Source organism: Hyla sarda, chromosome 11 (genome assembly GCF_029499605.1).
Source record: "Hyla sarda isolate aHylSar1 chromosome 11, aHylSar1.hap1, whole genome shotgun sequence".
In the NCBI taxonomy this organism is placed as follows: domain Eukaryota; kingdom Metazoa; phylum Chordata; class Amphibia; order Anura; family Hylidae; genus Hyla; species Hyla sarda.
This window is the reverse complement of record NC_079199.1, coordinates 12,280,132-12,296,292: the sequence shown is the minus strand read 5'-3', so window position 1 is coordinate 12,296,292 and position 16,161 is coordinate 12,280,132. Positions and strand designations below refer to the sequence as shown.

The 16,161-nt window shown below is 41.3% G+C and overlaps 1 protein-coding gene across 6 annotated transcripts in view; it reads left to right on the top strand.

Moving 5' to 3' along the window:
* TRAF3 (TNF receptor associated factor 3) overlaps positions 1 to 16,161 on the top strand; it is a 128,181-nt gene that overhangs the window by 85,842 nt on the left and 26,178 nt on the right. For 5 of the 6 annotated variants that reach the window (XM_056545483.1, XM_056545484.1, XM_056545487.1 and 2 more), the window contains exons 2-3: positions 7,862 to 8,108; positions 11,091 to 11,142. In XM_056545483.1, coding sequence (XP_056401458.1) covers positions 7,862 to 8,108; positions 11,091 to 11,142 — 299 coding nt within the window. Of the gene's footprint in view, positions 1 to 7,861; positions 8,109 to 11,090; positions 11,143 to 14,908; positions 14,973 to 16,161 lie in introns of those variants that run through there. The other variant, XM_056545488.1, reaches the window with a different exon arrangement.

The following is a 16,161-nucleotide window of genomic DNA, read 5'->3' as shown; positions in this document are numbered from 1 at the left end:
TGTCTTGAAATCTGAAACTGAAAATAGTTGACGCTCACAAAGCTGGAGAAGGCTATAAGAAGATAGCAAAACGTTTTCAGATATCAATATCCTCTGTTCGGAATGTAGTTAAGAAATGGCAGTCATCAGGAACAGTGCAAGTTAAAGCAAGATCTGGAAGACCAAGAAAAATATCAGACAGAACAGCTCGCAGGATTGTGAGAAAAACAATTAAAAACCCACGTTTGACTGCACAATCCCTCCAGAAAGATCTGGCAGACACTGGAGTTGTGGTACACTATTCCACTATAAAGAGATACTTGTACAAATATATGGTTTCATGGAAGAGTCATCAGAAGAAAACCTCTTCTATGTCCTCACCACAAAAATCAGCATTTGAACTTTGCAAATGAACATATAGACAAGCCTGATGCATTTTGGAAACAAGTTCTGTGGACCAATGAGGTTAAAATGAAACTTTTTGGCCGGAATGAGCAAAGGTACGTTTGGAGAAGAAGGGGAACAGAATTTAATGAAAAGAACCTCTGTCTAACTGTTAAGCATGGGGGTGGATTAATCATGCTTTGGGGTTGTATTGCAGCCAGCGGCATCGGGAACATCTCACGAGTAGAAGGAAAAATGGATTCAATAAAATTTCAGCAAATTTTGGATGCTAACTTGATGCCATGTATGAAAAAGCTGAAGTTAAAGAGAGGATGACTTCTACAAATGGATAATGATCCTAGACACACCTCGAAATCCACAGGGGATTACATCAGGAAGCGTAGACAGAAGGTTCTGCCATGGCCTTCACAATCTTCTGACCTCAACATAATTGAAAATCTATGAATAGACCTTAAAAGAGCAGTGACAGACAGCCCAGAAATCTCAAAGAACTGGAAGACTTTTGTAAGGAAGAATGGGCAAAGATACCTCAAACAAGAATTGAAAGACTGTTGGCTGGATACAAATAGTGTTTACAAGCTGTGATACTTACCAAAGGGGGCAGTACAAGATATTAACTCCGCAGGGTGCCCAAACTTTTGCAGACGACATTTTTCTTTTTCTGTTATTTTGAAAGTGTAAATGATGGAAATAAAATCTAACTTTTGTTGACATATTATAAGAATGTCTAATCTGTAATTTGATGCCTTTTGGAGATTTTTCCATCTTTCCTTGGCTTCTTTATGCACATTAATACAAATTTTTACCTGGGTGCCCAAACTTTTGATCCCCACTGTATATATTACCTGTCTATCACAATCTACTCTGATATTTCTTTTTCCTTCTTCTTCGTTGACATCCTATCCTGGTGGATGTGGGGTTATGACTTTAAAGGAGTACTCCACCCCTAGACACCTTATCCCCTATCCAAAGGGGACACCCCCGCGATCTCGCTGCAGAACCAGGCCTTCGCTGCGGCAACGGAGGCTCGTAATGTCACAGCCAAGCCCCTTGTGATGTCACGCCACGCCTTCTCAATGCAAGTCTCTGGGAGGGGGCTTGGCGGCCGTCATGAGGGGGCGTGGCCATGACCTCACGTGCCTCCAGCGCTGCATTGATATTCATCTAGCATGGAGCTCCGTGCACCAGATGACTGGGTTGCCGCAGCAGAGATTATGGGGGTCCTACCGGCAGCGGGGCCACTGCGGTCAGAGATCTTATTCCTTATCCTTTACCTTTTTAATATGTAATGTGTCTTTTCATAGGTGTAGCTTTTATATTGCATTCAGACAATGTCTGTTTTACACTTATTCTTTTGTAGATAATATTGTCAAACTGTTGTGATGAATAGGCAGGTAATATTGATTTTTTTTGTTGTTTGCAACATTTAAATTAATACATATTAGGCATTTATATTCCGATATATGTTTGTGTAAACTATTGTACATTGTTTACGAATTTATTATTAGTGTCACACTTATTTTTTCCCCTACGTCTCAGACTTCACTGCTACAGACTTCCCTGTTTACTAGATTTATAGGGACAGAACATTGATCCAGGGATTTATTCTGACGCCATATTAGGTGTCGGGAAGGAATTTTTACCTCTAGTATGAGGGTTTTTTGCCTCCTCTGGATCAACTCATTAGGGATGTAGGTTGAACTTGATGGACTCTGGTTTATTTTTCAACCTTATTAACTATATTACTGTGTTTATAAAATTGTCTTTTTTTTACTTTTTCATTTTTTTTATTTTTAAATGTGATACAGTGATCCCTCAACTTACAATGGCCTCAACATACAATAGTTTCAACATACAATGGTCTTTTCTGGACCATTGTAACTTGAAACCAGACTAAACATAGAATGTTACAAACAGTCCAGATCTGTGAAACGTGTCAATCGCTGGAAGAACTGACCAACCAGAATGGGCATTCACTGGTAAAACCCCTGTATTACTGAAGTGCATGCACTGACTGGTGTCTGGTAGCGCCCCCTACAGTACAGGGAGGTATTACATGTTCTGTACTCTTTACCTGTACCTGGGTTAGCTGCTCATTTGGACACCAGGTAAGGGCGGCTCCATGTTACTTTTTTAGGACACTGTGTGTACTGTACAGGACCCTGAAGAAGCTCCTGTCCTCTACATAGACCAGCGTTTTCCAACCAGGGTGCCTCCAGCTGTTGCAAAACTACAACTCTCAGCATGCCCGGACAGCCAAAGGCTGTCCGGGCATGCTGAGAGTTGTAGTTTTGCAACAGCTGGAGGCACCCTGGTTGGGAATCACTGACATAGACAGTGATTTACAGCTCCCAGCAGATCTTTCTTACTTTTATATGTAAGGATTTGCTTTATCTGTATTAGTTATCTACTTATTTTTCTTTAATCCTCACTTTTTCCTATTTTTGGATGACCTTTTGGTGGCTTCAGAACCAATTACCAGGTTATCACAGAGTTCTGGTCTCAACATACAATGGTTTCAACATACAATGGTGGTCCTGGAACCTATTAATATTGTAACTTGAGGGACCACTGTATAAATGGTCTTTTATATTCGCAATCCTTTCCTGGTTGCCCACACAGGTTGTGTGCAGAATGTATTTTTACTATGTCCCTACTGTATGTCTGAGTCAGATTGTAAAAACAAAATTGCTGCCTCAGTTATAAAAATGTCAAAAGGCATAAAAAAAAAAATAAAAATAAAAAAGTCTCTTGTGAGTCGCGGTCACGTGGTCAGAGCTTCTGTTCGCTGCGGTGGTGACTCTTCACAGCCGGCTCCGAGGCTTGGTCCTTACTATCACATTACCGTGGCCCCTCGGAGGAGGAGGAGGAGGCGTGCTGCGGGGTGATGGCGGCGCGGTGACATTTTCACACCCATTGACAAATACTTTATAGCAGATGGAATTCCGAGAAAGACGAGTAGGTTTAGGTTTTTTGCAATCTTACACAGAACTTAGCAGCGTCACCGCCGCTTCATTCATATCATACATTGCCTCATTCTCTCCGTGATGAAAGACGATGATACGATAAGAGAGACAGGTTCCTGGGAAACGTATCCTCTCACGGCTGCGCCCATAAGAGAGAGAACCGGAATCTGGGCTGAAACTAACTGAGTATTATGTATCTGTGTCAGCTAATGGGAATTATGGACAAGCCAGGTATATATAACAGAAGGTATAGCAACACTACTAAAAAAAAAAAAAAATTTTTTTAAATCAACTGGTGCCAGAAAGTTAAACAGATTTGTAAATTACTTCTATTTAAAAATCTTAATCCTTCCAGTACTTATCAGCTGCTGTATGTTCCACAGGAAGTTCTTTTCTTTTTGAATTTCCTTTCTGTCTGACCACAGTGCTCTCTGCTGACACCTCTGTTCATTTTAGGAAGTGTCCAGAGTAGGAGCAAATCTCCATAGCAAACATATGCTGCTCTGAACAGTTCCTAAAATGGACAGAGGTGTCAGCAGAGAGCACTGTGGTCAGACAGAAAGGAAATTCAAAAAGAAAAGAACTTCCTGTGGAGCATACAGCAGCTGATAAGTACTGGAAGGATTAAGATTTTTTAAATAGAAGTAATTTACAAATCTGTTTAACTTTCTGACACCAGTTGATTAAAAAAAAAAAAAAAAAAAACTGTTTTCCAGGGGAGTACCCCTTTAAATCCACCAAGGAAAGCGGTTGCCGGCTATCTGAACCCAATAACGGATCACTTTAGGTAAGTATACAACAGCGCAGCGCTCCCAAATAATATGAAACAACTAGCTGGGGGTCATGGGCTGAATGAATTAATTTGTTGTTTCATACTTTTCGGGAGTGCTGTGCTGTTGTATACTTTTATATATAGTTCTTTTTTTGTCACATGATGAGTTAAATGCCGACAAATTTTGCAGCAAGATGGAATATTTAAAAAAAAAAAAAAGTTGCACAGTTTTGTTTTTACTTTTGCAAAGTAATATGTATGTGTCATGTTACTTGAGGTTTTGCCTGTGATACTTTATTGGGGTGGGGAAAAGAAATGACACTGTAAAGGTACAAAAAAAAAAATGTATCTTGCGCAACTAAATTCACGTACAAGTTGCATCATGTGAGGTTTTTCCAAGGGTGGTATATGTAACACAAGTCACATGTTGACCTAAGATCTTATTAATAAGATTTGTTAAGAGTTAAAAAATAAATAAATATATTTATTTATGTGTGTGTGTGTATATGTATGTATATATATATATATATTTATTATATTTTATTGCGTATATATTTTTAATTAATCAATAACAATGTGAATGTTAATAATGGATTTTATATGTTTATATTTTAATTATATACACTTATTATTAAAGATTTTTCTATTAATTAAATTACACACACACACACACATATATATATATATATATATTTATATATATATATGTATGTATAATTTTAATATAAATATATAAAATCCCTTATTAATATTCACATTGTTATTGATTAATTAAAAATAAATGCGCAATAAAATATAATTATTTTATATATATATATATACATACATATACACACACACACATAAATAAATATATTAATTTATTTTTTAACTCCTAACAAAACTAATTAATGAGATATTAGGTCAACATGTGATTTGTGTTACATATACCACCCTTGGAAAAACCTCACATGATGCAACTTGCACATGCAAGATATATATATATTTTTTGTACCTTTTCTTATTTTTTTTTTTTTTTTTTTTTTTTTATTATTATAACCTAGGATTTGCTTTTGTTTTCCATGATATATAGCCCACATGATAATATTGGGATGTGATCTGTAGACGTGGGTTCTTCCCATGCTAAGATGTAGCACGTCGCTTCAGTACCTTAGAACTGATCATGTACATGCTGGATTGCCCCTTTAAAATTTTCAGAATTGATTGAAAATGTATTTAAGCTCAATTTGTCTTAAAATTCAGTTTTAATCGTTAACTTGTTAACCAAGCATTTTGCCTCTGCTACATTTGTCCAATTGTTGTTTCTCTCCATATTCTCTGAACAATATAGTGGAGCTGAACTTGTAATGTAACTCTAATGTTGAGATAACACGTAAGACTTTACTGCAGTCCTATGTAAAATCACTTAAAGCGTACCTGTCAAAAAGTGATATGTTACTCAGGACCCAATCCTGATCATGTGCATATAATTTTTGTGTGTCTCGGACCTATATATCCAGAGATATAAGCATTTATCTGCTGGTGAGTTACTTTTTCATTGTGCAGGCTGGAGGGGGCGTGTCAGTCTGTCTCCCTCACAGGAGCAAGCCTGGGCAGTCAGCCAATCAGTACTCTCTACTCTGTAACCCTTTCCTCTCTGGTTTTATGCTGTGTCATGTTACACAGAGGAAGATGCTTGGAGCTTGCCTGCAGTAATCAGAAGACATTATGGTGAATTCATAACAGGATAAAATGTATAAGAATAGATCTTTATAAAATGAGTGCAAGGATTTTTTAGATAAAAGTACAGCATTTTTATGAATACATGTTCTATCTGTTTTATCTTCTCCTAGTAAAGCTGGATGCAAATCAGCATAGCTGTCACTATGTGTGTCATTCATCTTTCACAGACTCCTGAATGTCTGATAAACTTCTTTGTCATTCAGGAGTCCGAGAAAGCTTTGACTATTTCAGCATGCTGGGAGTTGTAGTTTAGTAACAACTGAATGTTTGCAATGTTTGTAAATAACTGTGTTAGAGCAGTGTTGCCTCCAGCTGTTGTAAAACTACAGCTCCCAGCATGTCCACACATCCTTTATCTGTAGTTTTGCATACACAATAGAAATCTCCTATACTGGATACTGGTATGCTTTACGGCCGGTATCCAATATGCTGTAAAATCTAGACTAGTCTGTCTGGCTAAAAGACAGGCGACCCCTAGTGGTGGCTATTTTGAGCTTGAATTTCAGGTGAAAATTAAATATTTTTTTTTAACAGGTGTATATTGTGAAATGTCATATTATAATGAGTCCTGCAATATATGAAAAGTTTTTAACAATGACAGTGTCTCTTTAAAGGGGTACTCCCATGGAAAACAATTTTTTTTTTTAAATCAACTGGTGCCAGAAAGTTAAACAGATTTGTAAATTACTTCTATTTAAATAAAAGCGTAACCCTTCCAATACATTTTATGGGCTGTATACAGAAGAAATGCTTTTCGTTTTGGATTTCTCTGATGTCATGACCACAGTGCTCTCTGCTGACCTCTGCTGTCCATTTTAGAAACTGTCCAGAGCAGCATATGTTTGCTATGGGGATTTTCTCCTGCTCCGGACAGTTCCGAAAATGGACAGCAGAGGTCAGCAGAGAGCACTGTGGTCGTGACATCAGAGAAATTCAAAAAGTTAAGCATTTCTTCTGTAGTATACAGCCAATAAAAAGTACTGGAAGGATTAAGATTTTTTAATACAAGTCATTTACAAATCTGTTTAACTTTCTGGCACCAGTTCATTTAAAAAAAATAAAAAAAAAAGTTTTCCACGGGAGTACCCCTTTAATCCACAAATTCAACTCTGCTCTACTACATGTTAACATCTGCTCTCCTTCTGTTGCCCATGTTCCATCTATTTATCTGTTGATAGCTGCATTAACCTTTTCAAGGCTGTCCATTTGCCATAGGCATCGGGATATCTCCTGTTACATATAGCAAATATATCTATAGACACCAGTGTAATTTAAAGAAGTACTCCGCCCCTAGACATTTTATCCTAACTTTGCGGCGATGCGGGGAGGAGGCTCGTGTTGTCACGGCCACGCCCCCTCAATGTAAGTCTATGGGAGGGGGCGTGACGGCAGTCACGCCCCCTCCCATAGATTTGCATTGAGGGGGCGTGGCCGCAACATCAAGAACAGGGCGTGATTGTGACGTCACGAGCCTTCGGCGCTGCACCAGACGCTCTAAATGAACGCCGAGTCAACAGGGAGATCGCAGGGGTCCCTAGCGGCGGGAACCTCGCGATCAGACATCTTATCCCCTATCCTTTGAATAGGGCATAAGATGTATAGGAGCGGTGTACCTCTTTAAGCCTTGGGTGGTTTTTGTCAGGGTTTCCTTTTATTTTCTGGATGAAATAGTGCAGACCCTTGAGCTTTCTGCCGAAAAGGATCTAGTAGAAGAATGTATACGTTACAGTTGGGAAACACTGCTACACGGTATACAATTTTTAACATGCGAGTCTAGATGTACTGCCGCCAGACGCTGCAACAACTTTAGTGTGTAGAGGGCCTCACAAATGCATAGCAACGTCAGAGATTTCCAAACAACATGTAACAATTTTCGGATGGTATTTTGTAGCGTTGTGTAATCGTGGCGGTGCAGACAATGGCGTTGATTGGTGTAAACTCTGATTCTGCTTGGATTGTACCTGCGTTATTGATGCCGCTCACCGATTGACGCCCGTCTCCTTCCCTCCCGTTCCAGAATTTAGCTGTTATATCATGGATGCCAGCAAACGGATCGAACCACAAACACTACAGCAGAGAGCCAATCCCGACCGCAGTCTCGCCACCACCATCTACGTGCCAGAGCAAGGAGGGTACAAGGAAAAGTTTCTGAAACAGGTGGAAGAGAAGTACAAGTGCGAGAAGTGCAGGCTGGTCTTGTGTAACCCTCGGCAGACAGAATGCGGACACCGCTATTGTGAGACCTGCATGAACTCCTTGTTAAGGTGAGACGAAGGGTGGGAGCGCAGAAGGGCGGGTGAAGAGAAAGTGACAAGCACGTAAAGGGGTACTCCGCCCCTAGACATCTTATCCCCTTTCCGGATAAGATGTTTGATCGCGGGGGTCCCGCCGCGATCTCCGTGCTGCACTGCTCTGGAGACGTCACGGCCGCGCGCCCTCGATGCAAGTCTATGGGAGGTGACGGAAGTCACGCCCCCTCCCATAGACTTGCATTGAGGGGACATGGCCGTGACGTCACGAGCCTCTGCATCGCCAGTCATCTGGCACAGAGCAAAGTTTGCTCCATGCACCGGATGTATGGGGTGCCGCAGCTGAGATAGTGGGGGTCCTGCCGCTGACATCCTTTGTCTAGGGGCGGAGTACCTTTTAAAGGGGTATTCCAGGCGAAAACTTTTTTATATATATCAACTGGCTCCAGAAAGTTAAACAGATTTGTAAATTACTTCTATTAAAAAATCTTAATCCTTTCAGTACTTATGAGCTTCTGAAGTTAAGGTTGTTCTTTTCTGTCTAAGTGCTCTCTGATGACACCTGTCTCGGGAAACGCCCAGTTTAGAAGCAAATCCCCATAGCAAACCTCTTCTAAACTGGGCGTTTCCCAAGACAGGTGTCATCAGAGAGCACTTGGATAGAAAAGAACAACCTTAACTTCAGAAGCTCATAAGTACTGAAAGGGTCAAGATTATTTAATAGAAGTAATTTACAAATCTGTTTAACTTTCTGGAGCCAGTTGATATATATAAAAAAGTTTTGGCCTGCAATACCCCTTTAAGTTCCCATTCACACTACAGATTTTCCCAGCAGAATTCCACTGAGATATTCTATTGCTCCAGCAGCCTCCCATTATGCTCTGGAATGTCTGAGCATTCACACTACTGAATTTCCACACTGGATGTTCCGCCCTGGTTATGCCAGATTAATTCTTTTGGCGAAATTCTGCACGGACTGCATTGCCATCAGCGAGGACGCTCCTAGCACTGACTTGTTCTGCCGGCACCAGACGTCCTTCAGACAAAACTTCAGATCAGTGCTTCCCAACCAGGGTGCCTCCAGCTGTTGCAAAACTACAACTCCCAGCATGCCCGGACAGCCAAAGGCTGTCCGGGCATGCTGGGAGTTGTAGTTTTGCAACAGCTGGAGGCACCCTGGTTGGGAAGCACTGCTTTAGATCACTCTGGTCTCAGTAACCAGTTGAAGTGCGCGGCAGCCACCCTCTCCGGCTGTCACTCAAACCCAACTCATTCACCATAGACTCTTAGTGACTAGATCAGATTTGGCCGCTACCGCGCAATTCACAGGGTTATAACTCGCGATCGCTGTGCGTCTCAGGACTGCGATCCGGTGGGTTCTAAACTTTTGAGACGTCTGAACGACAAGTGAATTTTTTTTTTTTTTTACGAGTTTCAGTGACACTTGAACCTTGTCAGATAGGTTGTCACTTCATCTCCCCTACACAGTAACCAGAATGACCTGCAAAGCATCATGGTCCAAGGTTTTGTCAAAGGGTCAAGATTTGTTAAGATACTTACATGTTTATTCCAGAAACCCTAGAAATCCGGTTCACAATTGCAAGATAATCTGGATCCTTTAAACAGGGGAAAATTCAATTCTCTTTCGGTTCGTCTTCATTAAGGATCTGAACGTTTTAATTGGAAATCAAGAATATTTAATATTAAAGGGGTATTCCGGTGGAAATTATTATTATTTTTTTTTTATATCAACTATAAATATCTATTATCTAAAATATCATACAAGTGAGGTGGAGGAAGCGGAGAATCACTCTGCAGCATCCTATTCCATATTTGCCAATAGTCTTGATTTTGGTGGGACAATCCTGCGCAGGTGGGGGACTTGCAAATCGCTCCCAGAACTATGAATTCTAGAGACAATCCCGGAGGTGGAGCTTTAGCGTTTCTACGTTGAAGAATTTAAAGGGGTACTCTGGTGGAAACCTTTTTTATTTTTTATTTTATTTTTTTATCCACTGGTGCCAAAAAGTTAAACAGTTTTGTAAATGAATTCTATTTAAAAATCGTAATCCTTCCAGTACTTATCAGCTGCTCTATGCTCCACAGGAAGTTCTTTTATTTTTGAATTTCCTTTCTGTCTGACCGCAGTGTTCTCTGCTGGCACCTCTGTCCATGTCAGGAACTGTCCAGAGCAGGATAGGTTTGCTATGGGGATTTGGACAGTTCCTGTCATGGACAGAGGTGTCAGCAGAGAGCACTGTGGTCTGACGAAATTCAAACAGAAAGGAACTTCCTGTGGAGCATACAGCAGCTGATAAGTACTGGAAGAATTAATATTTTTAAATTAGAAGTAATTTACAAATATGTTAAATTTTCTGGCACCAGTTGATTTAAAATAATAATAATAAACTAAATAAATAAATAAAGTTTTCCACCGAAGTGCCCATTTAAATTCACCAACATTGAAACGCTAAAGCTCCACCTCCAGGATTGTCTCTAGAATTCATAGTTCTGGGAGGGATTTGCAAGTCCCCCACCTCTTTCTAGTGCGCAGGATTGTCCCACCAAAATCAAGACTATTGGCAAATATGGAATAGGATGCTGCAGAGTGATTCTCCGCTTCCTCCACCTCACTTGTATGATATTTTAGATAATAGATATTTATAATACAGAATAAAATAGGCACATGGACATCATGCAGAAGTAAATATGTGGTGTATATCCAGGGGTCAAGTCCTGGAAAAAAAAGTGAGGGAACTCACCCATGATTTCCACTAAAAAGCCTGGTCCTGCAGGACACCTGTTAATGGGCATGGTCATCCTGCGGTGGAAAAAGTGCAGGAACTCAGTTCCCACGTTCCTGCAGGACTTGACCCCTGGTGTATATAATACCCTATTGTCGTAGCAGAATGTATCCAGTGAGGTCCCTCTTGGAATATTGTGGACATTTCATTAGTTTTTGCCCTTTTAATCTTTGTGATTTTTTTTTGCCCTCAGCTCCCCCACCCCACAATGTCTGTCTTGTGAAGAAATTATTATTAAAGATAAGGTAAGAATTTTTTTCCTTTTCAAACTTTGTTGCATGGTTTACAGAAATCTTTTAGCATGATTTCAATAAAAAGTAGAACAAAGGAACATCCCCAACACTTCTCTAGAAGCAAAAGAGTCCGATGATACCTATTGGGTGATGAGAAAGTCTTTTTGTAAATGAAAAACTTCTATGGAGTTTGTTTTAAAGGGGTACTCCACTGGCCAGCGTTTGGAACATTTAGTTCCGAATGCTGTGTGCGTGCTGCGGGGGTCAGCCACGCCCCCCACACCCCCCCCCCCCCCCCCCCCCGTGGCGTCACACCATGCCCCCTCAATGCAAGTCTGTGGGAGGGGGCGTGACGGTCGTCACGCCCCCTCCCATAGACTTGTATTGAGGGGGGTGTGGCCGTCGTGCGCAGCACGCACACAGCATTCGGAACTAAATGTTCCGAACGATGGCCAGTGGAGTACCTCTTTAAGGTCCCCAAAGATGTATATGGTACAGAGATGAGACTTGACTAGAGTGAATGCCAGATATCTAAGAGATCTTCCAACATGGCTGTCTTGTCTATGGTCCATTCATGTGGTGGCCATGGAAAAGTGTATAGAGTTGCTCAGTCCATCTGGTAACCATCAGCCATCTTGGCTGTACTAGATATATTTAGATAACTGATCCATGGGCCAGCTTCATTCCCTTAGTATAGGGTATTGAGCTCCATTGGCCATTTGGTAGCCATCGGCCATCTTGGCTCTGATAGACACGTCTGTCTGATGAGGAGGCCATCTTCACTTTATATGAGAAGATGTTGTTTCCAGTTGGTGTCCGTGGACAGTCTTCGCTCTGATAGACATGTTTCTAGAACAACTTCATACATGCAGTGACAGTAGGACAACTTTACTCCACTAGTATAGGTTGTAGCTCCTCTGTCCTATTGGTAGCCATCGGCCATCTTGGCTGCCTATTGAGCTTGTCTACCGTCTTCATTGTATTGGTGTAGTAGCTCTATTAAACTTGTGATCATAGATGTTCTCTTCTGGACATGTTCATAGAACTGGTCCGTCCATGTGGTAACATGGGGGCCTCTTTGTTGTATAGGATTGCCATGTTTTATAGGACTGTTTTGACCAACCTGAGGTCTTCCATCTTCATTCTGTAAAGAAATTTGATAGAGCGGCTCTTTTCAACTCCTCCATGTCTAGTAGACTGTCACTGATGGTCATGGAGAGTTGATGGTCACCAATTGAATTTCATGAAAATTGTGGGATCACATGTGTCCCCCACACTTATAGGGGTACTCCGCCCCTAGACATCTTATCATTTATCCAAAGGATAGGGATAAGATATCTGATTGTGGGGGTCCCGTCGCTGATTGTGGGGGTCCTCCGCCCCTAGACATCTTATCATTTATCCAAAGGATAGGGATAAGATATCTGATTGTGGGGGTCCCGTCGCTGATTGTGGGGGTCCCGTCGCCGAAGATTCGTTACATCATGGCTAATCCCCTTTGTGATGTCACACCACACCCCACTCAAATTCCTTAGACTCGCATTGAGAGGGAGGACGTAACTGTGAAATCACGAGCCTCCGTCGCCGCATCACTACGTAACCCATAGACTCGCATTGAGAGGGAGGACGTAACTGTGACATCACAAGCCTCCGTCGCCGCATCACTAGTCGTCCGGCACACTCACTCTGAACTTCATTCCGTGCATCAGATGACTGGGGTGCCGCAGCAGAGATCGCAGGTGGTCCCAGCAGCGGGACCCCCGCGATCAGACATCTTATCCTTTGGATAGGGGATAAGCTGTCTAGCGGCGGAGTACCCCTTTAAGACTTAGATCAGTGTTTCCCAACCGCTGTGCCTCCAGCTGTTGTAAAACTACAACTCCCAGCATGCCCGGACAGCCTTTGGCTGTCCGGGCATGCTGGGAGTTGTAGTTTTACAACAGCTGGAGCCACACTGGTTGGGAAAACACTGGCTTAGATGAAAGCATTGGAAGTGTTAGTAGGTAGTTTTTTTTTATTGCATTAGGTCATTACAATAATACCTTCATGTAGTTCTGATTTATTATTTACCTCAGTTACGATATTTGGTTAGTGAGGTTACGCGGCTTCCCATAGAATGTGGGAAAGTTTTCTTGTGCAACACGATCGCTGTTTACGTGACTGAAGAATTGCAACAATGTCTTTTTTTTTTTTTATTTTGCCAGTAACTTTTTGGGTCCAACCAGTTTTGTATAACTAATGCCCGAATTGTTTAAGGGAAAGTAAATATTTAATTCAGCAGCTTTTTTTAACCATTGGGGCAGATGAGACTGGTAAAGTTGGGGCACGGGTACTAGGGGCCAACCAGCCCGTACCCGGATCCAAAGGGCAGATTCTGAAATACTCTTGTTGGGAATGGGATGTTTAGATGGTGTTGATCCCCTTCCTTTCCATTCTCTGATGTATACATTAGAATACAGTCCTATCCAGGGGTGGACTGGCAACACTCAGCCCGCTCCACCACAAACAATTATAATACATTTAAAAAAAAAATAATAAATATATATATATATATATATATATATATATATATATACTCTAATATGGAAAATATATAATGTTAATGATATTAACAGTATACAATAACTATACTTATATACACAAACATACATATATAAACATATCATACACACGCACATCGCACATATATTCACACACACACATACGCTTATTAACAGACACAAAGATACATATAAATCACATAAATAAATGCAAATACGCATACATGTATAAACACATTCATAAACACACACACATACATATAAACACACACCTATATAAACACATACACACACATACATATATAAACAGAGACACATACATATATGAACACACATAAAGATACATATATAAACACATATATATACATGTATAAACACATTCATAAACATACATACTGCTGCAATTCCCCTTGGGGAAGCCTTGCAATTGCTCTAAAGCTTATGATATTCGGAAAGAGAAAACCTTTTTTTTTTTTTTTCCAAAAAGGGTTAAAATTAAAAAACATTACTAAACATTACTAATTCCCCCCCCCCCCACTGCTCTTGTGATGGTCACCCGGTCCTGTCTCAACACACCAGGAATAGCTGCTCAGCCAATCACTGCCCGTGGTGATGTCCTCCCCCCCAGTCTGGCATTTCCTGGACATATTGAGCGTCAGAACAGCAGTGGCAGAAGACTGGTGAGGTGAACTATGCCGGACATCTCTATTGACTGACTACAATTTTGGGTGTTCGAAGCCTCACAAATGGGTTAATGCTAGGAAAGAACATTGAAATGGAATATGAAAGCAAGTAGGGCTGTGGATGTAGGTCCCAATGTTGCATATTATTTAAGCCCTTTCTTTAACTTTGGCCTTGGTGGTCATGGTAGATGACCAGCCCAATGGACCCTTCGAATGAGTTCTCCATTTGCTAGTTATGGCAGATTCTTTATTTGGGCATAAAGAGCTCTTCTCAAGATGCATCCAAGTCTTCATTTGGGCACAAGGGGGGAGATTTATCAAAACCTGTCCAGAGGAAAAGTTGAGTTGTCCATAGCAACCAATCAGATCGCTTCTTTCATTTTTCAAGGCCTTTTCAAAAATCAAAGAAGTGATCTGGTTGCTATGGGCAACTCAACAACTTTTCCTCTGCATCCAAGTCTTCATTTGGGCACAATATTTTTTCTCAAGATGGATCAAAGTCTTTGTTTGGGCTCAAGAACTCTTCTCAAGATGGATCCAAATCCTTAATGACGAAGAATGTTTTCCAGGGTATTTGTACGAGATGGCCCATGAGGGTTCCGGAGTTGCCTCTGATCTGGTTTGTACTATTTTTAGGAACATCTCTAGTAATTTGTTCCCTTTATCTGTAGTACAAATTTCTTAGCGTCTGGCGCCAATGTGGGAGGGCTTGAATGGAAAATGCGACTCATTCAGACTCCGTGCAGAACAGAGAACTGCAATTACACAGGAACTGTTAACTCTTTCGTCGCCATGTGTTAACAAATAATGAAGGGGAATCCAGGAAGATGAAAAGGGGTGAGAAATCTGATAGGCGAGAAAACAGGCAAGAGTTTAGCCAAGGATAATGCGAGCCCCAGCGCTCCTGCGTAAACATGAATTTGAGTTCTGGGAGGTCCCAGCGTGGCTCACGCGTATGACTAAGACTAGCTGACAATGTGTGACTACTGCATGAGACATGCTTAAACGTCAGCCACAATTCTCCAGCGAGGAAAACAATGTTGTAGGTGATCGTAGAGCTTCTCTGCGCCACCCACACCATATTGTAAAAACTTGAGGTATTGAGCTCTGAAAGGGAAGACCAAATGGGTCATATATATTCGATTGGTGGGGTGCCGAAACTTGGAACCCCACGGATCAGCTGCTTGCCAAAACCAGGGTGCCCAATTATACAAAGAACAGAGTTGGCAGCCATCAACTCCATACAGTGTCTAGTGGCTGTGCTGGGTTATTGCAGCTCAGCTCCTATTGAAGTGAATGGAGAGCTGAGCTTCAATAACCCAGAATGACCACTAGACAATGTTTATTCTGAGAAGAAAGCATATGCGAAGCAGATCTCGGGATACCTTTTAATATGAGCTTTCCAATTAGAAGTCTTAGACCATGTCTGGGAAGCCATACATTCCCAGTCATGTTCTAAGGCTAATTGGAGAGAAATATTGAGTTTAAGGGAAAGCAACCTTGAAAAGGTGGCATGAGAGTTGCTTTGCATATACTTCTTGCCAGAATATAGGTCTCCACACCTCTTTATGATGCTCTCCACAAGGTGAAACATTAACCCTTTGGTCTCTGTGTATGCAGGCAGCATTGCCCTGGTAAACAGCTGACCAGCGAGGGTGCTAGATTTAGCAGCTCACAATCTGATATTAATTATCTAGCCCAGTGTTTCCCAACCAGACTGCCTGCAGTCGTTGCAAAACTACAACTCCCAGCATGCCCGGACAGCCTTCAGCAGGTACCTTGGTTGGCAAACACTGGGCTAGATCATC